This window comes from Pithys albifrons, chromosome 7 (assembly GCF_047495875.1).
Source record: "Pithys albifrons albifrons isolate INPA30051 chromosome 7, PitAlb_v1, whole genome shotgun sequence".
NCBI lineage: Eukaryota > Metazoa > Chordata > Aves > Passeriformes > Thamnophilidae > Pithys > Pithys albifrons.
Window position 1 is genome coordinate 18,537,970 of NC_092464.1, and position 23,088 is coordinate 18,561,057.

At 38.4% G+C, this 23,088-nt stretch overlaps 1 protein-coding gene across 10 annotated transcripts in view; it reads right to left on the minus strand.

Annotated features, from left to right (window-relative positions):
• Positions 1-23,088, minus strand: part of KIAA1217 (KIAA1217 ortholog) — a 351,226-nt gene that overhangs the window by 212,693 nt on the left and 115,445 nt on the right. For 2 of the 10 annotated variants that reach the window (XM_071560141.1, XM_071560140.1), the window contains exon 1: positions 14,540-14,888. The exons of 3 other annotated variants lie outside the window; for them this stretch is intronic. In XM_071560141.1, the coding sequence (XP_071416242.1) occupies positions 14,540-14,759 (220 nt within the window). In that variant the 5' untranslated portion in view covers positions 14,760-14,888. Of the gene's footprint in view, positions 1-12,318; positions 12,338-14,539; positions 14,892-23,088 lie in introns of those variants that run through there. 5 more of the 10 variants (XM_071560128.1, XM_071560127.1, XM_071560142.1 and 2 more) reach the window with 4 other exon arrangements.

Below are 23,088 nucleotides of genomic sequence, written 5' to 3' on the forward strand. Positions count from 1 at the left end.
CTCCAACAGGAGTTTCAAAAGTCATGCATCACTCAAAATAGCATTTGTAAGAACTTTTCCCATTCCTCTCTGGTTTCTTTTCAGATTCAGGTATCTCCTACCCTTGGAAGCAGGAAACATTTTGCTCTCCAGATCCCTTTTGGTCTTCCCATTTGGTCTTTGCAGGTAATAAATAATAATCACAATCTAAACCAAACATGTGCTTTAATTTTTATTAGACATCCATTTGACATGCAGGATCTCAGCTGGATGCCTGTGCTCCCATTTTTATTTTATTTCCTTATGTAATTTAATGCACCTAAAATGCTGACAACAGGAGAGAACAGCACTGAATATTTTTAAAACAATTGGTCTATTAATATATAGTATGTATTAACATTTTAATGCATTAACAATACTATCACATTCTTATCCTCTTTACTTATCTTTCTCATTATAGTGTCTCTGAGTCCAATTACTGTCACCTATCAGTACTGTCATAAAGTAACTCATATATTAAACTATCCTTTCAATCAGTCTAGTCTTTATCAGATGCAATTAGATTATGATCCCAAAGCTTCCTCCCATCTCTTGTTTCTCCAATAATTTATAATGAGAAGACTTCCATGAAACCAGGAGAGTTGTCTTTAGATGTATTATGGTAAATTGTCCAAATACAACATTTTAAGGCACCTTGTACCATACTGAAAATATCAGAACTTCAGCATAGCAGGGAGGAACACTTTATTTTAAAGTCAGCATTACAAGAGTTGCTTAAATGAACTGAAGGAGACGAAATACCCATTTTATTTAGCCGAAGCAGTTTTTTAAAGATGAAAGGAACATTCTCCAGGATGCAATTCCTTTGACAAATGGCATGTCTGGCTTTAATAAGTGGACATATTTCTTTATAATCTGCAGAAATAGTTAAAAAGGCTTTCTTTGGAGTAAAATGTTTTGGAAAGGGGGGGAAAATAACAGAAACTTTTGAAGATAATACTTACAATACTATATTAGGAGGAAGTCTTTCAAAATATACAACTATACCATTAGATTAACTGAGCTAGGATTTTTAAAACTGATGTTAGAGACAGTAAATATACCATAAGAGAGAGTGTGTTATATTATTGTGACACTTTGAGCATGCTGATACATTGCTGGTCAATTTTATTTACTATCATTACCTACACACCTGCTCAACAGCCACATCCAATAAAGCATTAGTGTCCTCATGGTAGCTCAGCCTTGCAGGTCATCAATCCACCAGATGAAACTGTGGCAACCTGGACAGGCTGCAAATACAGCTCCCTGCCGCCTGTGGGACCTGGGCAGAAACACAGCCTTGCATCCCTTAGCTGGAGAAATGGGTGTGTGCAGTTGTCAGAAGGTACCTGGCCCAGGAAACGTGCTCGCCAGCCCCTAACGCGACCAGAGGGCTGGAACAGTGCTAATTACACACTGCAACAGGACGCTTAGGCTGTCTGCTAATGACAGATGAAAGGTGCCCCAGCTCTCACAGACAGATGAAGGTGAGAGCCAAACCAGAGAGATGAACAAGGAATTTAATTACTCCTACTGTAGAAGAATTTTTTTAAGGGTAGGAGAAACCATAAATCTTGTTTGCAATCAAAGAAAGCCTAAGAACCCCAAGGACTCTGTAGTCTCTACGCTGTCTGACAGTTTTCCTGGCTAGTGAGTAGATGGCTATTTAAATTTGCTAGTGCAAGTCACTCTCTTCCCCTTCTTACAGTTTGTTGTGTCACACATCAAGGCATATAGAAAACTGAAATTCCTGTATCTATGAATATTGACTATGTCCACTCAATACAATTGCTGAATATACATAATTTTGTTTAGCACACTCACCTGATAATTAACAATGTTTATGACAACGTTTAGTCCTAATACAGATAGGATGCAATTCACAATGATAGCATCATCCAAACCCACTATTTTCTTTGGTTATTTGGTTTTTTGCTCTTTTTGAAATGCAGAAGGACTCAACAGTTTCACCCCACTTCCTTTCAGAAAAGGATGCATAAATATCTTGCTTAGCTCTCTCCAGCTACCAGGATGCCAAGGGACTTAAAGACACTACTGATTCAACAAGTCTTGCCTCTGCAGAGATCACCTAACATAAGTGGTAACAGTACTTGCTTTTGTTTACCTCAGGTCTATTTTAAGTCCAGTTTCAGTGAACTGAGAAAGTAAAACAGAAAAGCCCAGAGCTCAGACATACTTCTTTTATTCCTTGGTAAAAGTGAACATCTAATCAGAAAATTAAAGCCAAAGTAGTTGGAACTGGTTTTGAAGTTACTGAATGTATTCATTAGAAAATCACTGAAGACTTAAAAGGTACTTATATCAATTTCTGTAGAAGTAATTTTGTGGTAATTTAAAAGTCATGTAGTATCTTTACTATCTTCAAAACAGGTGTTATCAGACATTTATTCAGTTTTCCCATTGAGAACATCAATAATATTGTCTGCATGTGTATCATCTTTCATTTTAAAAAATTCGGAATCCTTTACAAGGGCTTCAAGTATTTTTAACCATATATCAGCATGGTGCAAGGAAGACAGCTTGTGCCACCAATTCTGTCTTGTTCAGAATTCAGCTTCTGAAGAAGCTCCTAACACACACCTCATCCCCTTCCTTTACAGTACCTTTAACCCACCACCCTGCCCTGTCCCTAAAGGCACCCCATGTATGGTTAAGGTAAGGGAGTCCTCATGTTCTATCCACACAGGCTGTGTCTTTATTTCCACATACTAAAGCATGTATTTTTCAAACAAATCTTTTGATCAGGGATTCTCTTAGTCCTGGCAATGAGCAGACTGCCATTCCACACTGACACTGCGCACAGGTCAGGCACTTCTACCTTCACTCCATGACTTCGTGGCAGCTACAGCAAACATACACATAGAAGATGATTTGAACTGTAAGTGGACCTGTGCCTGTTTTTAATGTCCTCAGAGTAAGAATACAGATGAAAATCATAAACATACTCAGAATCTTTTTAGAGTGCTAAGACACTCTCTTTAAACAGTCCTAGCATAACCTACGCCATCTTTCATATGTTAGCTTTTCTAATGATGCAAGAATATCTAGTCCCATCAGCTGGTTGCAATACCTTTCTGCTACATGATACAACCTGCCTCCTGAAGAGATAAGGTCACTTGGGCAAACTTCCTCTCGTATCTCTCCGGAACACTGTCAGAGAAACTACTGAATGCTTAAGCTCATCAGCCACACATCCTGTTAGCATCCTTTTAAAATGGTCAGTAAATATTGGATTTGGCTTTCAAAAATGTAGCATGACAAGACTGCTGCTTGAGAGATGACATTTTATCAGAATTACTACATGTAATAAATAGATATATATTATGTAGGATATAAAGATAGGAGCTGTTACATGCCATGGAGCGGCACAGAACAGCTCCAACTGTTATGAACGTAGCTTAAGTCAAGGAACTGATAAGCATTACAGAACTTTCTGAGGAAGATAAAGACCAACTGGTGTTAGGACTGCATGTTTAAATATGCTGTGATCAAGACTAAAAATTAAGGCTGGACCTGCTACGTACTACCAGTAGCTTCACAGAGGGCTGGGAAAAATCTCTATCCTGTCATCAGCAACAAGACTTTTGTTTATGGACAGAAAGAAAAGAGACTAAAGAAAGTCAAATTGGGGTTTTTAGTTGTAACTTGCCATTTGAAATTTAACTCCTGTATTACTATTGAGAGGGGAAAAAATTATTATTAAACTGCTACAGTAGTTCTCCTCTGTGGATCTTCATGGGCCAGCTGTGATGGAGCAATGTTCTGTACGATGCACCAAGGAAGCAGCCTGGAACTTCATCTATTTTCCTCCCTAAAGCTTTTGGCTATGCATTGGGGAAATTTCCTTCCTTTGAAAAAAGATGTTTTCTGCATTTTCAGTGATTAGCTGGCTAAAAAAAATGAAGGCAGTCAATTTTTGACTTGGAAATTAGTGTTCATGCAAGGCTGAGCAGGAATTACTAAATACAGAAGATGACTACAGGCCACCCTTTTTATCTCCTGATTTAGATTTAGCTTATGAGTAAAAGCAGAGATGAAGGCAATTGTCACTGGCCCCCAGTCCTTGAAACAGGAGGCTATTGCTAAATAAAGCTCCTAGATGATTTCAGGGAATAACTCCATGGCATCCTGGATGAGACAGCAATTCTTAATACCCCCAGAACAAGCAACAAGAGCAGCATTAACATTTGAGGAGGTCATGTCAGTGAGACACCCAAGGGGATTTCATGCAACTAGGAACACCACAAAAATCTTTAATTTACACTCTTGTAAAATAACTTGCTGGCCAGGCAGGAAGGAATTGCTTTGTCTGTTACAAACCATCCAGCTAGCTAGCAGCAGCTGCCCTGATGTTAACTATCACTATTGCCTAATTTTACCAGTTGTGAAGACAAGCATGACAGTGGGTTAATTACAATCACTCTCCAGAACTGCATCACAATTTTCTAGCAATGACTAGTTTGTAAGAGTGCGAAAAACAAACATAAAATATTTACGTAAATTAAGCTTTGCTTTGCTATGGTTTAATTATTTCAGGGCACTGTGGCATTTGAACAGAGATATCTTTCATGGAGAAATACTCTATGGTTGATAGGCCTCTCAGCTTCTATAAAAATAAGGAATGAGATCACTTGGCACAAGTATTGTTTGCACTTCTATTTACTTTACATTCAGTGACACTCATGGGATTTATGACATTAAAAATATCCAAGTAAACAATGCACTCTAAACAGAATCATATAAATATATTTCCTCAGGCAAGGGGAAAATATTAGTTTATTTTTCAGGCAAAATTACCAAGTCACTCTTATAACTTCAATGACATGGGATGAAAATCCGTTAACAGTATGCAAGCATTCTGCAAACTTCTAAGAATAAAATAGTAAACTTTCTCTATTTCTTTTTTAGATAGAAAGCTTCAGGTTATCATGAAAATTATATTTTCAATATCTAAGGCTCCTATTCCAGAGCTATTTCAGTGTCCTTCATTTACCTTTTACTTCCGTTGTCCTGTATGGGCTTTCTGCAGGCAAAAAAGAGGGAGAGTGAAAACTCACTGTGGCCTCTGATCCTTTGGCTTTGTGAATCTCATTCTTCACTCAAGAAACAAGTTAAGCTTTGTCTTACAACTCATATAGCTTGCAAATAAAGCAATAAGCCTTTTAGATAATGTACATTCAGTGGACATACAAAATCAATTCTGTTTACAGAATGGCATCACATGTGCCTGGGAGTAAGGTTTCCTCTGCACTTTCTTAAGCAGTGCCCAGAGCAGCCATTTGCTTTGTCAGTTATGTATTTTACAAGCCTAGTCATCAGCAAATAAGTTCTACTTCTACTTATTTCCTCCTTAAGAACATCTCCTCACCAGGTAACTCCAATCTGATATTTACATGTCAATAACTACAACCCTGGGAGTTATTCCATGAGAAACTTCACTGGGAGCTGCAGGTGGGTAACCTGTGCAGAGGAACAGACGTACTCTGCATAAGCATTACAAAGGATGTTCTGGGGCCAGAAAGACCTATTTTAGCCATCGCTCAATGCAATACAGTTTAAGCCATTGCCTGAAGGGCTTCTGAGGTCATGTAGAGATATCTTTTCATGTCAGTAGTCTTGTTTGATCAAAAGCTGCAGCATTCCCCCACACCAAAGCTCTTGTTCAGCCACGGACTATGCAAACCATTGCGGAACACAGGCCTGTGAGCTACAGAGCCCTGGAGAGGAAGAGGTCAGTTCATGCCAATGAGGTCAAGATGTCATTCAAAGTGATACCTCAGTTATTCAAGCATGAGGAACAGGAAACATAATCACCTGAATAATGATCAGATGGTAATACAAGAAGTAAATCAGCACAGAGCTAAGCTGAATCACTTAACTGCATACACTCTAACAATGGGAAACACAGAAAGGTGGCAGATGAACCTCAGCTAATTACAAACAGCGTGCATGTGGTCAGTATAAAAAGTATACTGAACAGTGAGATTGTGTAGGCTGGAAAATGTCCAAGTGTAACATGTGAGTTTACATGGCCTAGTGCATGAATTGAAGTGCTTGATTTTAACATTGCTTGGAACATCCAGCATGTGAATGAGGTCATTTATCATGCACCTAAGGCTTCACTGAGAAATCTGTGCCACAAAACAACTCCTAGGGCAGCACAGGGCTTGTTGTGTTGGAAATGTTTTTAGGGGCAACTAGACTTTGGTCTCAAAGTGCTGAATTAATTTTAACCCATTTAGGTGCTATTTGATAACTCTCACCAGTACTATGCTTGGTATTGATCCTCTGTCCTAATGAAATTGAGATCTGAGAGAGATGGGTTGTAATTGTGTCACTGGCAACACACGTAATGGGAGAGAGGGACCACCTTCAGACAGGCAGAACATCATTGTCAAAAGATAAATCTGCAGCCTAAAAAGGAGTTCCAGGTCCTAACTGCCAGCTCAGGCTAAGATGAGCCAGGCAGGACAGCTCACTCTGAAGCTTTCATGATAGCCAGGCAGTACCTGCACCTCACACAGCAGGGCTGCAGTTACACCTTCTCTGGCTAAACCTCTTTTCCTGTGTCTTCCAACAAGAGGAGCTTACAAAGTTTGAATTCAAACAACTAATTTAAGTTAATCTATCTCACATCTAGATGCTGCAGATGAATTTGAGTTTCTGAAGAAGGCTGAGGAGGTATCTCCAAACTTTTTACTGCCCAGGAAGCTACTCATATGTCCACGCTGCAACCAAGACATTATTAACCTGTTCACAAATTCAAAGTATGAGGCTTAAGTGTTATCTAAGCCAGGACACAACCACAGCCAATGACAGCAGAAGATGGCTATCTAAAACACACATTCCCCAGTAATATTAGAACTTTTCCTGTTTGTAAATATTTAAATATCCAAGATATGTCCAACCAGCCAGCTGTGTATTCCAGATGCTTCAATTTTTCATCTATTTGAAGCTTTTTTCTTTTTTTTTTTAGCAGCATAACTACTTCTTTTTTTTATCAGAGCGAGAAAATAAGATGAAATCACGACTGGGCCCAGAGCAGCAGGCCTGGGTGACTACTTAGTGCAGAAATGGCCTAGTCAGAGGAAGGGCAAAGAAAAGATTAATCCATTACTCAATGGATAAAGATGGTTTTTAAAAAATGGCATGGGGAAAGCAGAATTTTGAATGCCTTTCTCGTATCAGACTTCAATAAGAGGGTCAGCTGTGACCATATGTCTTTCATAATTAAGACCAGGAACAAAATCTAAAAAGAAAATGAAAGAAACAAACCCTGTGCTAGGTCTAAGAAATCTCATCATAGGGCACTCCAAGAACTAACTGATGAATATTTCTTTCAAAAAGTTGAAAAGTTCTTAACATTTCTCTGAATTCACTCAGGATGGGTGAAATACCAGATTTGGAAAGAGCTGATGTTGTGTCTACTCTTAACATACTAGAAAGGATTTAGGAATTAAAATAAGCTAGAATGATCATCTTTCCAGGTCAAGAGAAAACCCTTTAAAAATGCCTGGAAGAGTTAAAAGATGATTAACAGCAAAAATGTCTCTAGGAGTTAATCGGAAGCTTAAAACCTTACCATGCCATTGTACAAAATACTGTACTTGCACTAGGATTTATAAACATTTTTTCTGCAAGAATGGTACCATAATACTTGCACTTCACTCGATGATTGAGTACCATGTCCAGCTTTGAAAATCCCATTTCAGAGGATGATGTGAGCTAACCTGAAAATGTGGATTAATGAAAGTTCTATCTACCTCATCACTTAATTAGCAGACTATAGAATACTTGAGTTCATCCACCAAAAAAGGAAAAGATCCACAAGCACTTGAGTACAAGGGATGATAAATACATGAGCATTGCTATTTCTTTTTATCACATTTCAATGATGTTCTTTCCACTTTCGATCAAGAACCTCTCAACTGTAGAACAAGTCCTGTCTTGATATCATACATAAACTTACTAAAACTGAACACACAGGTAACATTTTAATCTACTGGAATATCCACAACATTAAATAAAGTCATAAATCTGAAAGTTAGGCTTTCAATTCAAAACTCTAGCTCTTGTTTTGATACAAGGACAGAATCAAAAATTATACACCCTATATTTATAGGCCCAGTTCTGGATTGAAAAAAACTCTTTCACAGAAACAACCAAACTTGAGAGGGTTTTGACAGTAGGACTAATATTTCTGAGCCTTCTCATCCAAATTCTGCAAAAATAGTCCAGATTTACATGGTACTGTTTGACTGGCATCTAATGAAATCTCCAATACTGAAATACTATGGTTCCACTTTAGTGCCACATAGGTATTAAACTACACTCTTAAACCATTAAAAATAATGTATATACATGAAAATTTATACTGTACATGAAATACATCCTACACATGTCAAAGTGATATTGATAAGGCTTTATGGAACAATGTGGAACATTTAAGAACCTACAATCTGTGCCACCTATTAATTCCATAATTTAAGCTAAACTTCAAAACCTTTGACTGATTTTAAAAAAGAAAAAAATAAAGAAAAATCAGTCTCCCAAAAATTATACCTAATTCCCCCAAAACTGCAGCATCTCCAAAATTCCCTCATCTAGATGGCTTAAGCTTGTCTTGAGTTGTGGAGGGAATTGATGCATTTTTCGCCCACCGTCTTAGTAGCTCTTATAGTATAACAAACAGAAGATGCTGAGCTTCCCAAGGGGATGTATAGTGCTCTCTTTCCAATCCTGCCAGGTCCCAAAAGAAAAGGTTTCAAAGTGGATATACTTTTTCAGTTGAAAAATAGTTCTGTAAGAAATGCAACTGCCATAACTTGGTTTCCAAAGCATCTTTTTTTTTCTTTGAGATTGACTGCTGACTTTATAAACTGAATTATACTTAGGTTGCAGTATGCATTCAACTCCAAAAGATTTCCATCAGAATTCATCCACAGTCTGAATTTGCCTCTCTAGTGAATTATCAGAGCTGTGAGCTACAACCTGAGCTTGTCCCTGGGGTATGGCTTTCATGAGGTCTCCCCTACACATGAACTCTCTGATGTGCAAGAAGAGTTGAGCACACACTGCAGCTTTTCCCTCAACAAGGAATTAATCAGGATCTCCCTCTCCATCTAGCCAGCAATTTTCCACAGTGTGACAGAAAAATATAGACATGTATTAATTGACAGGTACAGAACAGAGTATCCTACCCAGCATACAGTGTGTACAGTGTATCACAGAAATGCAGTATTTTTGAGACACTTACCTCTCCATCATAATTGCACAATCTCAGATAATGCGTAAAAAGGTTACCAGTGAAGGAAAACCTGCCAGGGACTTTTGACATGACCAATTTTTGCAGGAAATCATGCTTTAAAAATAGCTAAAATATACATTATGCTTGGATCTGAATCATGATCTCATGGCAAATAAGAACAGAAATGGGCCTATCATTCCTTACCTAAACAAATGTCCAGACATTCAGTTTTCAATAACCATAACTCCACTTTATATACTGCATAATCTTAATTAGAAAGAAGCATGTTCAGCTGCCATATACATCCTCCAGGTGACGTAATACATCAACTGTTATAGAAATAAATGTTCATGTAGGTAATGAAAGAATGTCTACTGTCTCATACCTGATCTCTGTTTTTACAAGGCAACTATAAATTCCAAGAGTTATTTTAATAATGTTCTTTTCCAGCTTGAATTTTTTTATCTAGATTTATTTTGTTTTCTAGTGGTCTGTGTTATTTCTTAATTTCTAGTATTATCACACTAAAATGAAATAATACATTCCCTATAGTTTAGCAAAGCTATGTGTCTCAAACTTGAAATTTTGTGTTATGTTGCACATCTGACACCAGCCCTAGTTTCATTATAGTTTTTCAGACTGTTCTACAAAACAGTAACATTTGTGATTTTTTTTTAAGATCACAATAAAAATTCTGTGTTTCAAAGTGAAAAAAATGTACTGGCAGTAAAGAGACTTAGCATTAAACTTGTGAGATAATGAACATTTATATACACATTATAAGATCTGTGTTCTCCGTCTTGATGAATGCAACAGTTGCAAAGGAAACAAAAATACTGTAGGCTAAATACAGACATTCTTTGCTTTTATATTCTTTTAATAATGAACTTCCTTGGAAGGCAAACTCTAATCTTACATGTGTTCTGTATTTGTAGGTACATCCCTGTCAGGAAATGCTGTGAAATGGAAGTTCCTGACAGATAAAGTTCTTGGCCTTAAACATTCCATAGATATTACTTGAATGTCAGAAAGAATAATCTCCAAACTTTGGCCATGATTCAGTATCTTTTGTTTAAAAACAATAACATTCTTGGAGATAATTAGCAATACACATGGATTATATAGTCATTGTTATGTTGGAGTTTGTCATAAAAACAAAGCAGGGAAAATATAATTAATTCCACTTTCTATGGTGCTGTTACTGCTTGTTTTGCATGAAGAGGCCATAGCCATGAATCCAACTATATCCCCAAAGTCCTTTGGCCCCTATCTAATAACTAGAGATGGAACAAACAGGTTTTGTCTAGCTTTGGACCCAACTGAATATGGAATACCAAAAGGTTTAGTCTAAAAGCATTGGACTTGCATTCCAATCACCACAGACAGCAAAGTAAACTGCAGAGGAGAAACCAGGGAAGAAAATCTAATGGAAAAACAGAGTGAAAAATAAAGCAAAGTGAAACAAAGTGAAGCCAAATAATAAAGCAAATATCAATTTTCAATAAAAGGCACAGAGAAAGGAAATTGAAAAGACAGACATTAGGATATTCTCTGCTTTTCTTGGAGGAAAGTACGGGTGACAGAAGTTCATAAAGTTCTCCAATCAGTAACACATCCCAGAGGTGAAAAAAAAATTATTTTAATTGATTCAGTCTTGAAAATGAGAATTAAAAAAAGAAAGATTTGTCTATGTCCACTTTTTCTTTAAACCAGCAAATCCCAAAATCATGTTGACTTTGAAAAGATATTCCCTCACCAGATGTGAAATGCCAGAACTCTGACTGTCTCTGCAGCCCTGTTCTCCACTCCACACACACATGCACTGCATTACAGTCTTTCCCGATCCACAACCCCATCCCATCCTTCATACAGGCAATCCTCTTGTTCTTCTCACAAAATGAACAGGACTCATTTCACATTCAGGGAGTCAAATGTTTCATCTTACTTATTCTGAATGTGAACTTGGGGCTAATGTACTGCATGCTTGTCAGATCTTGGTCTGAAGACCAAGTAACAAATTCTGTAGCCTGAGTCTAAGTATTCCTCATTACTGTATTAAAGTAGGTAAATTCTTGTGAAATGACAGTCTTACAACAGTTCCTATCAAGTAAGGATTTTATTCTACCCCTTCCTCCCTTTTTTACTGAGATGAGAACCTGGCAACCAGAGAAATTATGGTGAAAGTTGTTCATTAAATTCAGATGAAGAGTAACAGATAAGTACAAGATGACCTTCTTGAGTTCTTTATATTAGACAGTACTTCATGCAATAAAATTGCAGCTGACACTGACTTCAGTTCCTGTTATGTGGTTTCAGTACTGCAAATCAGAACCCAGGGTTTCAGACTTGCACATCCAGCAACTAAACAAAAAAATCAAACCCACAGGGCCAGCATTCCCCTATGAAAGTTGAAGTATTATGTCTGATACCGCACAGACCTCAGAGGCAGACAGATCCACTCCAACCTTTAATGGTTTTACCTACAAGGATTACTTTTGACTCTGCCACAAACTGCCCTGCTGGTAATAGGATTCGGCTTCTCAGTTAAGCACAACTCATGCCATGCACATAGTAGAGCAAGAATCCTGTAGAAAAAGAACCCCAACATGAAATGGTAATTAAAATGAATCATGCTTTATAGTCCCATGAAAATTATAACTGCAATTTCGTATTTCCTATCTGTTAAGCACTGAACTTTGCTGGATTGCTGTCTGCTAGAACCGCTCATGCATGTTATCTCTTTGGTTTTAATTTAACAGACTTTCAAAGAAACCAGAAATGGTGTCATGTTGCTCATGGAGAAATGTAAAGCTCACAAGTAGAAACCAGTCCAAGTGACCCAGGCTGATCTCTTGTGCACAGACCAAGATTTTAAGGGGTAACACACACACACAGAGGACCATGGGGGTTTTACTGTCATTACACAACAATGGATGAAGGTTGGTCAAAACTCTTGTTCATGTCAGGTTGTTCACGACACCACTCCCCATCTAGCAGAGTTTTCTGATTCCAGCCCCTTTGACACGCACCTGTTCCTAAAAGCCAGTCCTCTTTTGCCATTTTCTTCTCCTCCAAGCACCAGTCTTCTTCTCACAGAAACTTTCTGCCTCCTCTCACTATGCTCCCTACTCTAGCCATCTCATTCAGACTGCACCTGCCCTCTTTACCACTTCAAGACCACATAAACACCCTTTGGCTGCTGCTCATGCCCTGTTGTGTCACTCAGCCTTGTTCCCATGGCAGTGCCTTGAGACTCCTATACCCTTCATTGTTTCTTTTGGCTTCTGCCATATCTGCCACTACTTCACCATCCAGTTCTCTATCCGCTTCTCACAAAACATCTTCCAAATCACTTTGTGTCAATGTTTGGACTCCACTGAGGGCCACTCAGCCAGTCTCATTTTCAGAGAAAACCCCCCACATTCTGCATTTCCATCACTTTTAGAATATACTCCCTTCAGAAGTATTTGTATTTGGTTTTCAACATCTCTTGCAAAAACAACTCACAGCAATATCTTGCCTAATGTACACCAATTGTCCCAGTGCAGAAAGCTGGTACTTAACAGGGATTAATTCATGCTCAAGAAGGCAGTAAGTGTAAGCTATAAATACTAAAAGCACATGCCAGGCTGCAGCACTACTGATACCCACCAGGTTTCTCTTTTAGACAAAATTAACTTAAAACACTAAGAAGTGAGTACAGCCCTTGCTTGTAGTTGCAAAGCAGTATATAGCCCAAGTACATCTAAATAAAATGCATAAAAGCAGGAAGTGAGAGTGCCATAAAGATCACATCCCTTAAAAGGACAACTTGCTATTCTGTAAATCTTACATGACTTTCTTTCCTCAATGCACCAAATAAATGAGAGAATAGAAAGGGAATAAGCTACCATTTGAAAACCATTAGCTTGGTTAAAATCATAGTTACAGGGTTTTCTATGAAAATTTTCAAATTTTAAAAACTTGACTGGGAAATGCAGTTAACTATGGCATCAATAAATACTGGTTAACAGGGCAGAAAGAACTGTACATCTGCTTCTTTTGGAATAAAGGTTTTAATGTCTTACATACATAGCAAGATCAAAAATGAGTTTCCACATTACATTGGTAAATAAGCAAGATGTTCTGTGAGTGAGACCAGAAGTTTAAGTCCTCCCACCTCCAGCTTTTCTATTTGCTCTCCTCTGCCTTTAATAAAGTGCTTCAGACCCAGTTTCCTTTGTAGAAACAAACAGATCATCCATCTCCCTAAGTAAGACTAGGTGTCATCACTTCTCCCTTCTTTGTGAAATAATAAAAGTCATACTGCAGGGAAAAAACCCTTTTAAACCTTATTCAGCTGGGAATAAAAACTGTGACCTTGAATGTCACGTGTGTGAAATCAAAGTACAGTTTCAAGTTACAAAGGTCTACAATTTACACGTCTTTTTCCTATGGATTTCGGATGGGGGGACAGCAATTTTTATTCTGGATTGAAAGGATTCTGCTTCTCATTCACATTTCAATATAAAACCTGTGAAAAGTCCAATTTGAATACTACTACTTTTATTTCCTGATTAGAATGGCAACTTACCCTCATTTTTCACCATGCAGATTAAATGGTTACTTTTAAATGCAGTCCTAAGGAGTACTGTCACAAGAACTAAGTAAAAAAGAGGCAGTGGTAATATTCCTACAGCCCATTGCTCAACAGATCAGTGAAAGCAGATCGTAATCTTATATTATCCTCCACATTTGTTTGCATTCTAAAAGCATCTAAGCCTTTCCAAATACACTTGATCTGTTTAGTTTTTATACAAGAAATCAACTCCCAGCTGCCTTGTTAGGATCCATGAAGAGGAGTTTTACTTGCAAGGCTGAAAGATTCTGTGCCTGCACTGATGTCTATTTTCTCATGTTATTTAATTTTTCTCGCACTTGATAATAATTTCAAATTATAATTTCAAATAAAGCTTCCCAATACAGTGTCATATTTAGACTGTGAAAGATTGTGATTTACCACTTCAATACCCCAACATTTTTAGCTTCTATACAGCACTCAGATACAAATGAACAACAAAAATATTTTGAGCCCTTTTATTTTCAAAACAAATGCTTTATGTACAAGTATCTGCCATTTAGAAACAATACACACACACATATACACACATATACCCTAATAAACAAGAATTGATGTTTGGGATCTATTAAAAGCACAGTAATTGCAAATGCATTTGATTATTTCTTTTACAGCATGAAGTAACCAGTTACCTTTCAGGAAAGGAGCCCTCCGTGGCACAAGCCCTTCTGTAATTTCCACCTGCTCTTGCTGATGCTGTTTAACCAGGTTTCCTTCGCTGCCAGCTCTCAAAATCTTTTCACCTAGCCTAATTTTTCGTGTTCGGCTGTTAAAATCTTCTTTCCTAGACAAAGGCGATTTAGAAGCTGTATTAGCTGACAAAGGTCGAGCCAAGCGAGAGGGTTTGGACATTCTGCCTGTGCAGGAATGCACCTGCTCCAAAAGCAATTTCTAAAAAAAATCCTTCCCAGCTCACTTTCCAGCACAGAGGCTGTGGAGTTTGTGTGTGCAGCGCAGCTGGATGTGAAGTGCTTGCTGCCAGTCCGATCAGTTTTAAACACCAAGCATTGGGTGGTCACGCAGTTTCCCAGACCTGTGGAATGTAAATGTGTGCTGGGGTAAAACAGATGACTCTGTCCTGGTGCTGAGTCCCAACCACGCTGTGGGAAGTAGGTGCTCTTCCAGGGACTGTCTCAAGCTCCCAGTGTGCGGGGCAGCAGCCAAGCAGAAGGGGAATGCTCCACCTACACAGGTACAACGTGAAAAACCACCCAGGCACGGGGTTACCTCCGCGAGTGGGACCTTCCTGCATTCCTCTCCCAACCCTCTCTCTCAAACAAACGTTTTCTTGTTTTAGCAGATTTCTCCACTGTGCACCAAACCCACACTGCTTCAGTGCTATATGGTAAATGCCTGATGTCAAGAACCCATTTGTCTTTGAGTTAAACACAGTGCAAGCTTAAATTGGATTAAATGATGCATATTCTCCTAGCATTGTATTATTTAACTCACCAAAAGAAATGAAAGATTGACAGCAAATACCATCTCTGTTTGAAGAATGGCCCAAATCCCTTATTATAGGCTAGCATTGTTTAGGAAGTAACACTGCACAGAATATTGCCCATTTGACTTTCCTCTTTCCCTGATACATATACACCTAAAAAAGCCCAGGCTTCTTGCACACTACAGATAACCACGTCCTTTACTGATTCTAAAGAAAAAATTCCTGACCTCAGGCTACATTATTTCAAACCTTAGTTCCTGGTTGCTCTTTTTTGAAAATGCCTAGGCAAATCCTGCCTAACTTTCTTTGCTAGCTCTGTGCCTGTGAATGCTGCCAAGACGCAGAATATGTGGTCACATGAAAAGAAAATTCCATTCACCGTAATTTTGGATACAACTTCTAAAGAAAAAAACCACAGTGCAAACAAAGCAAACATCACAGCTACAGTTACAGCAAAATCTTCACTCTGAATTTTAAAATGTATTCCTTAATATCCCAGACAACTAGTATGCTGTATCAATAACACAATATGAGGGACCATTTTATTTCAAAACTCGAACAAACATAAATAAAACAATATTACATGAGCTAAAGTACTAATAGCTATTTACGAGAAACGCTTAACAAGCAAAAGGCAGCAAAATATGCCTGAATTATTACAGACATTTCTCATTTTCTGAGATGGCAATTGTGCAATGCAGTAAAATATTTCTGCAAGTTATTTCCATTTTTTCCCCCCAAGAGCCCCACATTAAATAGGTAATTGTTTATGCTTTCTCTATAAAGCACATTATCTATTGCTTTGTTGCCCCAACAAGACCAGAACAGATAAAGTGCAATACAGCAAGCCTTGTCATGATATTATTCTGCATATTGTTTTATCAATACAGTAGGAGCTCCAAGTGAGTGGGAAGATTTCTGCTCACAAGGAGGAACTTGACAGACATGAGAGTAACACTGGGCTCATTAGCAGGGCTCAGGCACAGCAGGTCATGCAGAAGAAGATGGAGAACAGCAACAAGAGTGAAACAACATGATGAACAGAGAGTAAATCGTGTAACTGGAGTGAGGAATGAGTGAAGAAAGAAGACAAAAAGTGAAAGCCAGTATGTATGTGAGAGCCCAGTTATACCTAACCTAAGTACTATCATTCTCTATTAAGATCTCAGACTGTCTGACCAACTGCAATTTTTAATACCTTCCATTATAATTTCTCATTTTATAAGCATACACAAATACTGTATGTTTACGAGGAGTTTTTAACCAGTGACAATAATGCCTCTGACACTAAACAGGCATATCTTAATTTTTCCAAACACAGAAAAATTTTGATATAAAATCCAGCCCTGAGTGACAACAAAAACAGTATTTAATTTTTTAATCAATATTGCTAAAGCAAAATCCTACTGGGATTGCTGCACATTGCACATTGGCCAAAACTAAGCACCCTTGTCACAGGTTGCTCATAGAAAGAACAATCTCATCTATGAAGGAGAGTCTAACCAGATGGTCATGTTACCTGTAAACTTCCAGTAATTTAGTTTCTAAGCAAAGCAAGGACATAGTGAATTCAAGATTTTCCTAAGGCTCTCTGTCTTGCATCAAGAGACAGGAAAAGAGCACCATTATCCTTCAGCTTCTGACAGGAAAGGTGTGTGCCCTGAGTTGTCCATTTGGATGCCAAGGTGGCACTTCTGCACTGAAGGACATTTGTTTTTGACAAGAAAGAAGCTCTTTGGAGAGGCTGAGAGAGCCATGACTGCTCAGCCTGGAGGAGAGAAGACTCAGGGGCATCTTATCCCTGTGCATAAACATCTCATGTGGGAATGAATGGGGATAGAGCCTGACTTTCTCAGTGGTGTCCAGCAACAGGACAAGGAGCAATGAGCACAAATTGAAATATAGGATAAAACAGAACGTAAGAGCAGGCTTTTTACACTGGCACAGATTGACCAGAGAGGTTATGAAGTCTCCATTCTTGGAGATAAGTAATACCCAATCAGGCACAGCCCTGACTAGCATGCTGTAGCTGAGCCTGCCTGAACCTGGGAGTTGGACTAGGCAACCTCCAGAAATGCCTTCCCATCCCCCACTGTTCTGTCCTTCTGTATTATCAAATTTATTTAAAGGCTATTTATGATCTGGAAGCTTAAACACTTTTAAATCTTTCAATTAGTAGATGTCCAACCTTTCTCCCAGCAATTAAACTATCCCATGCCTGACTGCTGTTTCTGGGAGGATTTGTTTCCTTTCTGGTCATAACTCCCTTTTAGCCCCTTGCAGTGTGGCACAATGTTCCCAAAAATAGTGGGTTTTTGTTTTCAAGGCTCTGAGATGTGAAGATGGTGATTTCAACTATAAGCCTCAAACCTTTGAAAGAAAAGTAAACAACAACTGAAAAACCCCACCAACCCAAAAAACACCCAAAACACACACAAAAAAAAAAACCAACCCAAAACATCCCAAGCCCACAAAATAAACCCTCCCAGAACATAAGCTGGGGTTGCTTAACTGACTGTGTTTCAGGCTGGATGTAGATCCCATAAATCAGTACACCCATGGGATAGAACACCATGAGAGCTTGCAAAGCAGGGCTGCTGCCAGCTCCCCATCACCCACATCCCAACTGCACAGGTCCTCTCTTCCCAGCCCAGCTCCCCTGAAGGCCTGGGCTCCACTCAACTGTGGGGCAGGTCTCTTCCTGCCATCCCGCCCCCTCCACCACAGGTTCTTAATGAAGCTCCCCAGGGAGCAAGTCAAGTCTTTCATCAGCTCTGAGGCTTTTTGAAGCCCCAAGCTACTCTTTTGAACTACCTTATTAAAAAACCCCAATCCACAAACCCAAAAATAAACAAACAAAAAACCCAAACAAAAAGTCCAGAACAAATCCAACCCCTTTTCTCTTAGATTTCAGACAGCCAACTTCAGCTAGGTAGAGACATCATACTGATGTAACATGCCATTAAGCAAAAAACAGTTCAGTTTGTCAGGTTTTCATAAAGTGCAGTAGAACTATTCATACAGCTTTGGGTCAATGAATGAACTCTGTCACTGCCTCACATAGTAGAAATTAATATTAAGGAACCAACACTGCTGTCCATGCTGCTCTCCATATCTAAACAAGTAGTATTTTTAGAAAGCGATATGCTTTCTATATACTGTTTAAAACTATGTCCCCTTAGTTTCAAAACTAACCTCTCCTCTTTCCTGCCTAGACAATAAACTACTGCTGAAATATGACAACAAAAATTTGTTAAGTTAGCTAACAGAAGGCATTTTTACCATAGGAGATTAGATAGGCTATGATACCGCTATTAACATAAGTAATGTTTGTGCCCTCTGGGATAAAAGAAACATGACTATAGAAGTTATTAATCCAAACAAATGCTTGAAATTTCCTTTTTTGGGCACCCATGAAGTTCTAGTTTACATTTGCACGTAAAGAGCTGGGGAGGGGAGAGGATCCCTCGCATGTGAAGCAGGAAAAATTGGGAGTTGATGCTGTACAGTTCAGGATGTGGTGTTTTCTCAGCCTCACCAAATCCCCTCTCCTATTTTGGCCTGCAACTATCTAAAGGGAGAAAGGCATGAACACACAAATATTTCAACTCCAGCAGAGACTCTTTCTAAACTATTGACAGGCAAAACTGCTACACCAATAAATGGAAGTTGCAGGTGCAGAAGTTAAAACCGCAAATTAATGAAGTCTTCTCTTTACAAAATTACGCAAGTAAGCAGATGGCATAACATTTTCAGCACAAAATGAGAAATAAATGTATAGGCACCAAAAAAGCAAGATCGGTGATGAAAACAATTTCAGATGCAGGTCACAGATAGGTATGTAATGTAATAGTAAAAAAAAAGGTTAAAGCTTCAGAGAGGTACATTTTCTAGTAACTGAAGCATGAAAAATTAGTGACAAGTTAATTTTGCAGGTGTTAAAGTTTTCTAGGAACTATGTACTGGTGCTTTATTTTTCCATATATGATTTCTGAAATAGTTGCATGATACAGAAGATGCTTCACATTCAGTATATTGAGACTCATTTTAAAACACTTCACACAAATCTAAAGACATTCTTCCCGGGAAAATAAACCATGTAAAAGAAACCTGCTCATTAATTCAATGACAGGTGAACCCCCCAGTAGAAAGCAAGCCGTAATTATGGCAAGTCCTGTTACTCTTGAATATGGTCTTAAAAAGCAAAGTCTGTTAAGGGTACTGCTGTAATATAATAGCTGCCTAGAAGATGCTATAATTAAAGCAGAGTTGTCATTTCTATCAGGAAATCCTGTTCCAGAGATTTACAACTCAGCCATAAAAATTTAATCTCAGCTCCAAGTCTTTAAAAAGAAAACAAACCTAAAACAGAAAAAACCCCTTCAGGTCTGTTTTATTTCCTTTTAGTCACATTTTAGAAAATTAAACCATAGCAAAAACTTTCTTAAAGATAGAAGAGTTTACAGCTGTGGAATCTGAATACCTTATTGTGCCCTAAACTCAGAAATATCATCAGTAGGATCAGAGTTAATTTTCTTCATTATTCTACCACTTCCGTATCTTATATTTGGCTTTGGTTCAAGATCTTCAAAGTGTTTTGCCTCAGTACAGAGGTCTGTGGCCTACTATTACAGTGTTTGTACATATTGAACTATATCCAGTATTCTGCACCAGTATAATAACATCACTACTATCTCTCACCTGGTAGTGTTCTGTCCTCAGGATGCTTTTTGACAACACTTTGTTCCCTTCCCCACCTGAAGGGTTACACAAGCCAAAGCACAGTTACACACAGGTAACTAAATAAGCCAACGGATGAACAGTACTGAAAAACAAAGCAGTGGGGCATTTGTGTGCAAACACAGCCACAAACGTTTGAAATGCTTGCCAGGATTGTTGCTAAGATTTCCAATTGGTTCCAGCTGTGATGGCAGACTTAGGTTCACCATCCTGATGAGATATGTTAACGACTAAGCAATTCCGGGAGGAACAATCAGCTGTGACCAGCTGCCCATGCAATACTTCTTTTTCTATATATCAGTCACTCACAGAAAAACACAAAATTCAAATATTTATTACATATTTGCATTATTGCTAAACTCTACCAAAGTGTTCTGTGATTTGGCTGTTCTTGGTGCTATACTGGTTGGCTGTAATGACTAAAAGAGCTAAAATTTATACAATCTTGATTCAAAGCTGTTTCGTTTGTTCTGATGTTTTAATCAAATCAAGTAAGAACTTAGGCTCAATATGTTCTTAAAGGAATACTCCTTAGCTATAAATCACAGCAGATCATCTCTATTACTACTTTATTGTTAAATAATATATGAATACTGCCTTCCACATCTGCAGTTATTTCAGATTAGATTCTTAAAGCATTTTAAAGATGTGCACAAAAATATCCTTTGCCAAATTTATAGAAGTTTTATAATAGGTTTTAGTAAAAGAGAAAAGTGTTCCAAGTTTCAAAATCTCTTCTGAAATTATGTAAATGAAACTATGTCTGGCTTCATCTTTACAAGTGGTTATAAAGACTTAGCCTTTATACAATGGCTATGCCACTATAAAAAGGAGAGGGAGAGAAACAACTTGAAACTCTACACTGACATTTTACTGTGGAGCAAATGTTAGTTTCAAATGTTATTTGCTAATTTTCTTTTGTGTTCCTACAGCTTCTCTAGCTTTTTGAATCATCATTTTCAAATGACCACCTCTTAAAAAAAGAATAACCTTTAAAAGAGCTGTAACCCATCAAATATACAACATGCAGAGCCTAAAGCTTTACAACCGGTAAAATATGTCTTACAGAAAGTCAGCCCTTATGATGGTTTGAAAGCAATCTTGGAATGAACAGAAGAGGAAACAGGAAGCAAGAGCAGACTGGATATGCCAGGAGACAAACACAATCCTTGACTGACAGAATCCTGCCTATATGGTCAAGGCATAGATAGGCCATTTTCATTGTTTCAATATTCCTCTTTCATCCTGAAGTTCTACATCATCCACGTGGGGGCAAAAATGTACAAAAAGAAAGTAAAAAGGTGACTGAAAGAAGGACAAACGTCAGGCATGAAGGTAATTCACTCATGCCCATTATGAAGTATTTTAAACTATTCCTCATACACCAAAGTCCCATTAATTAAACCAGGGATGGGTGCTGCAGTGGATGCTCTCATCAGGAGGAGCAAACTAAAAAGAAAAGAGAACAGGAAGACAACGGTTGTCCTCTGAAGATGGTGCTGAGAAGCAACAGCTGTCTAGGGCAGCCGTAGCTCTGGCACTCTTGGCTGGACTATCACAGTCTTTTTCCACCACAGACACTGGATGTAAAGAAAAATCTCCACATGTCTATGCAAATGAGAAGGCAAACAAGCGGATACAGAACTCTTTATAGTCAGGTTACAATACCATTTGGGGGTGCTTTTTTGAAGCAAAAATAGTCAGAGACATCATCTAAACTGCAGACAGGCACAGAAAGTGTTCTGCCAAGCCAGTGTCCTCAGGAGCAGGCCTGGGAGGGATGACCTGGCCAATTGCAGAATAAAAAATTTATTTGTCTATTTGTGAGATGCAATATTTCTCAATTACCTGTTAATGATTATATCAAGAAACTAATCTGATCAGCTGTCTGTGATTTTTGTGTGGTTTTCACCACCACAGAAAAGACAAAAAGACTCTTTCCCTTAAGCCCAATTAAAGATGTGCATCTTCACACTACAGCAAGCTTTACTTTTTGCACAGTTACTTAACTCAGTACAACATATTTGACACACAAGGTTCTCTTTCGTGTTAAAATTTCAAGTAACTTGTATTCTTCTTGAGGGGAGGAAGAGGCACAGACATTGATCAGTTCTCTATGGTGACCCGTGACAAGACCCAAGGAAATGGCCTGAAGTTATGCCAGGGGAGGTTTAGGTTGAATATTAGAAAAAGCTTCTTCACCCAGAGGGTGGTTGGGCACTGAACAGGTTCCCCAGGGGAGTGGTCACAGCACCAAGCCTGATAGATTTCAAGTGTTTGGATGACACTCTCGGGCCCATGATGTGACTCTTGGGGAGGGTCCTGGGCAGGGCCATGAGTTGGACTCAATAGTCCCTGTGGGTCCCTTCTAATTTAGCATATTCTGTGATTCTGTGTCGAGTGCAATCCCTTCTGTCACTTTCTTGTCCTTACAACAACAAGTGCCTTATAATGCTGACTTGCATGGATTTGAGTAAATTGTCTGTAACAGTCAGATGCTTGATCCCTTGCTGTCTGAGCAACTCTAGACATATGAACATGTTTGTTAAAACAACAATAAAAATCTGCTACTCCAGTTACCTGTGTTTATATAGCTATATGTGATGGCTCAAGTAGTCTGAGTTTACCACAACTCCAAAAAAGTGCAGGCAGTGCATCCTCACCAGCTCAAGCCATCTGGAAAGATATTTCTTGGTTACAATCTACCCATACTCGTAGAGACTAAATGTTCTGAAATCTGGAGATTTTATGCAGATGACTTCATGTCCTGCTTTGCATATTTGATGATTCATTACTTTCTTTACATAAATGACAACAAATGGTCCCAATTACTAGCACTTAAGACTGAAAATGCTGCAGCACAGAGCATGCTTTAGCAATGCAGCAATTGCTCTTTTCTTTTTCTGTCAGATATTTGGGGTGCTATCCAGGTTACCCTTGTGGTTCCTCCAACCTCCATCATCAAACATTGCTCCACAGGAACATAAAAGGAAAATC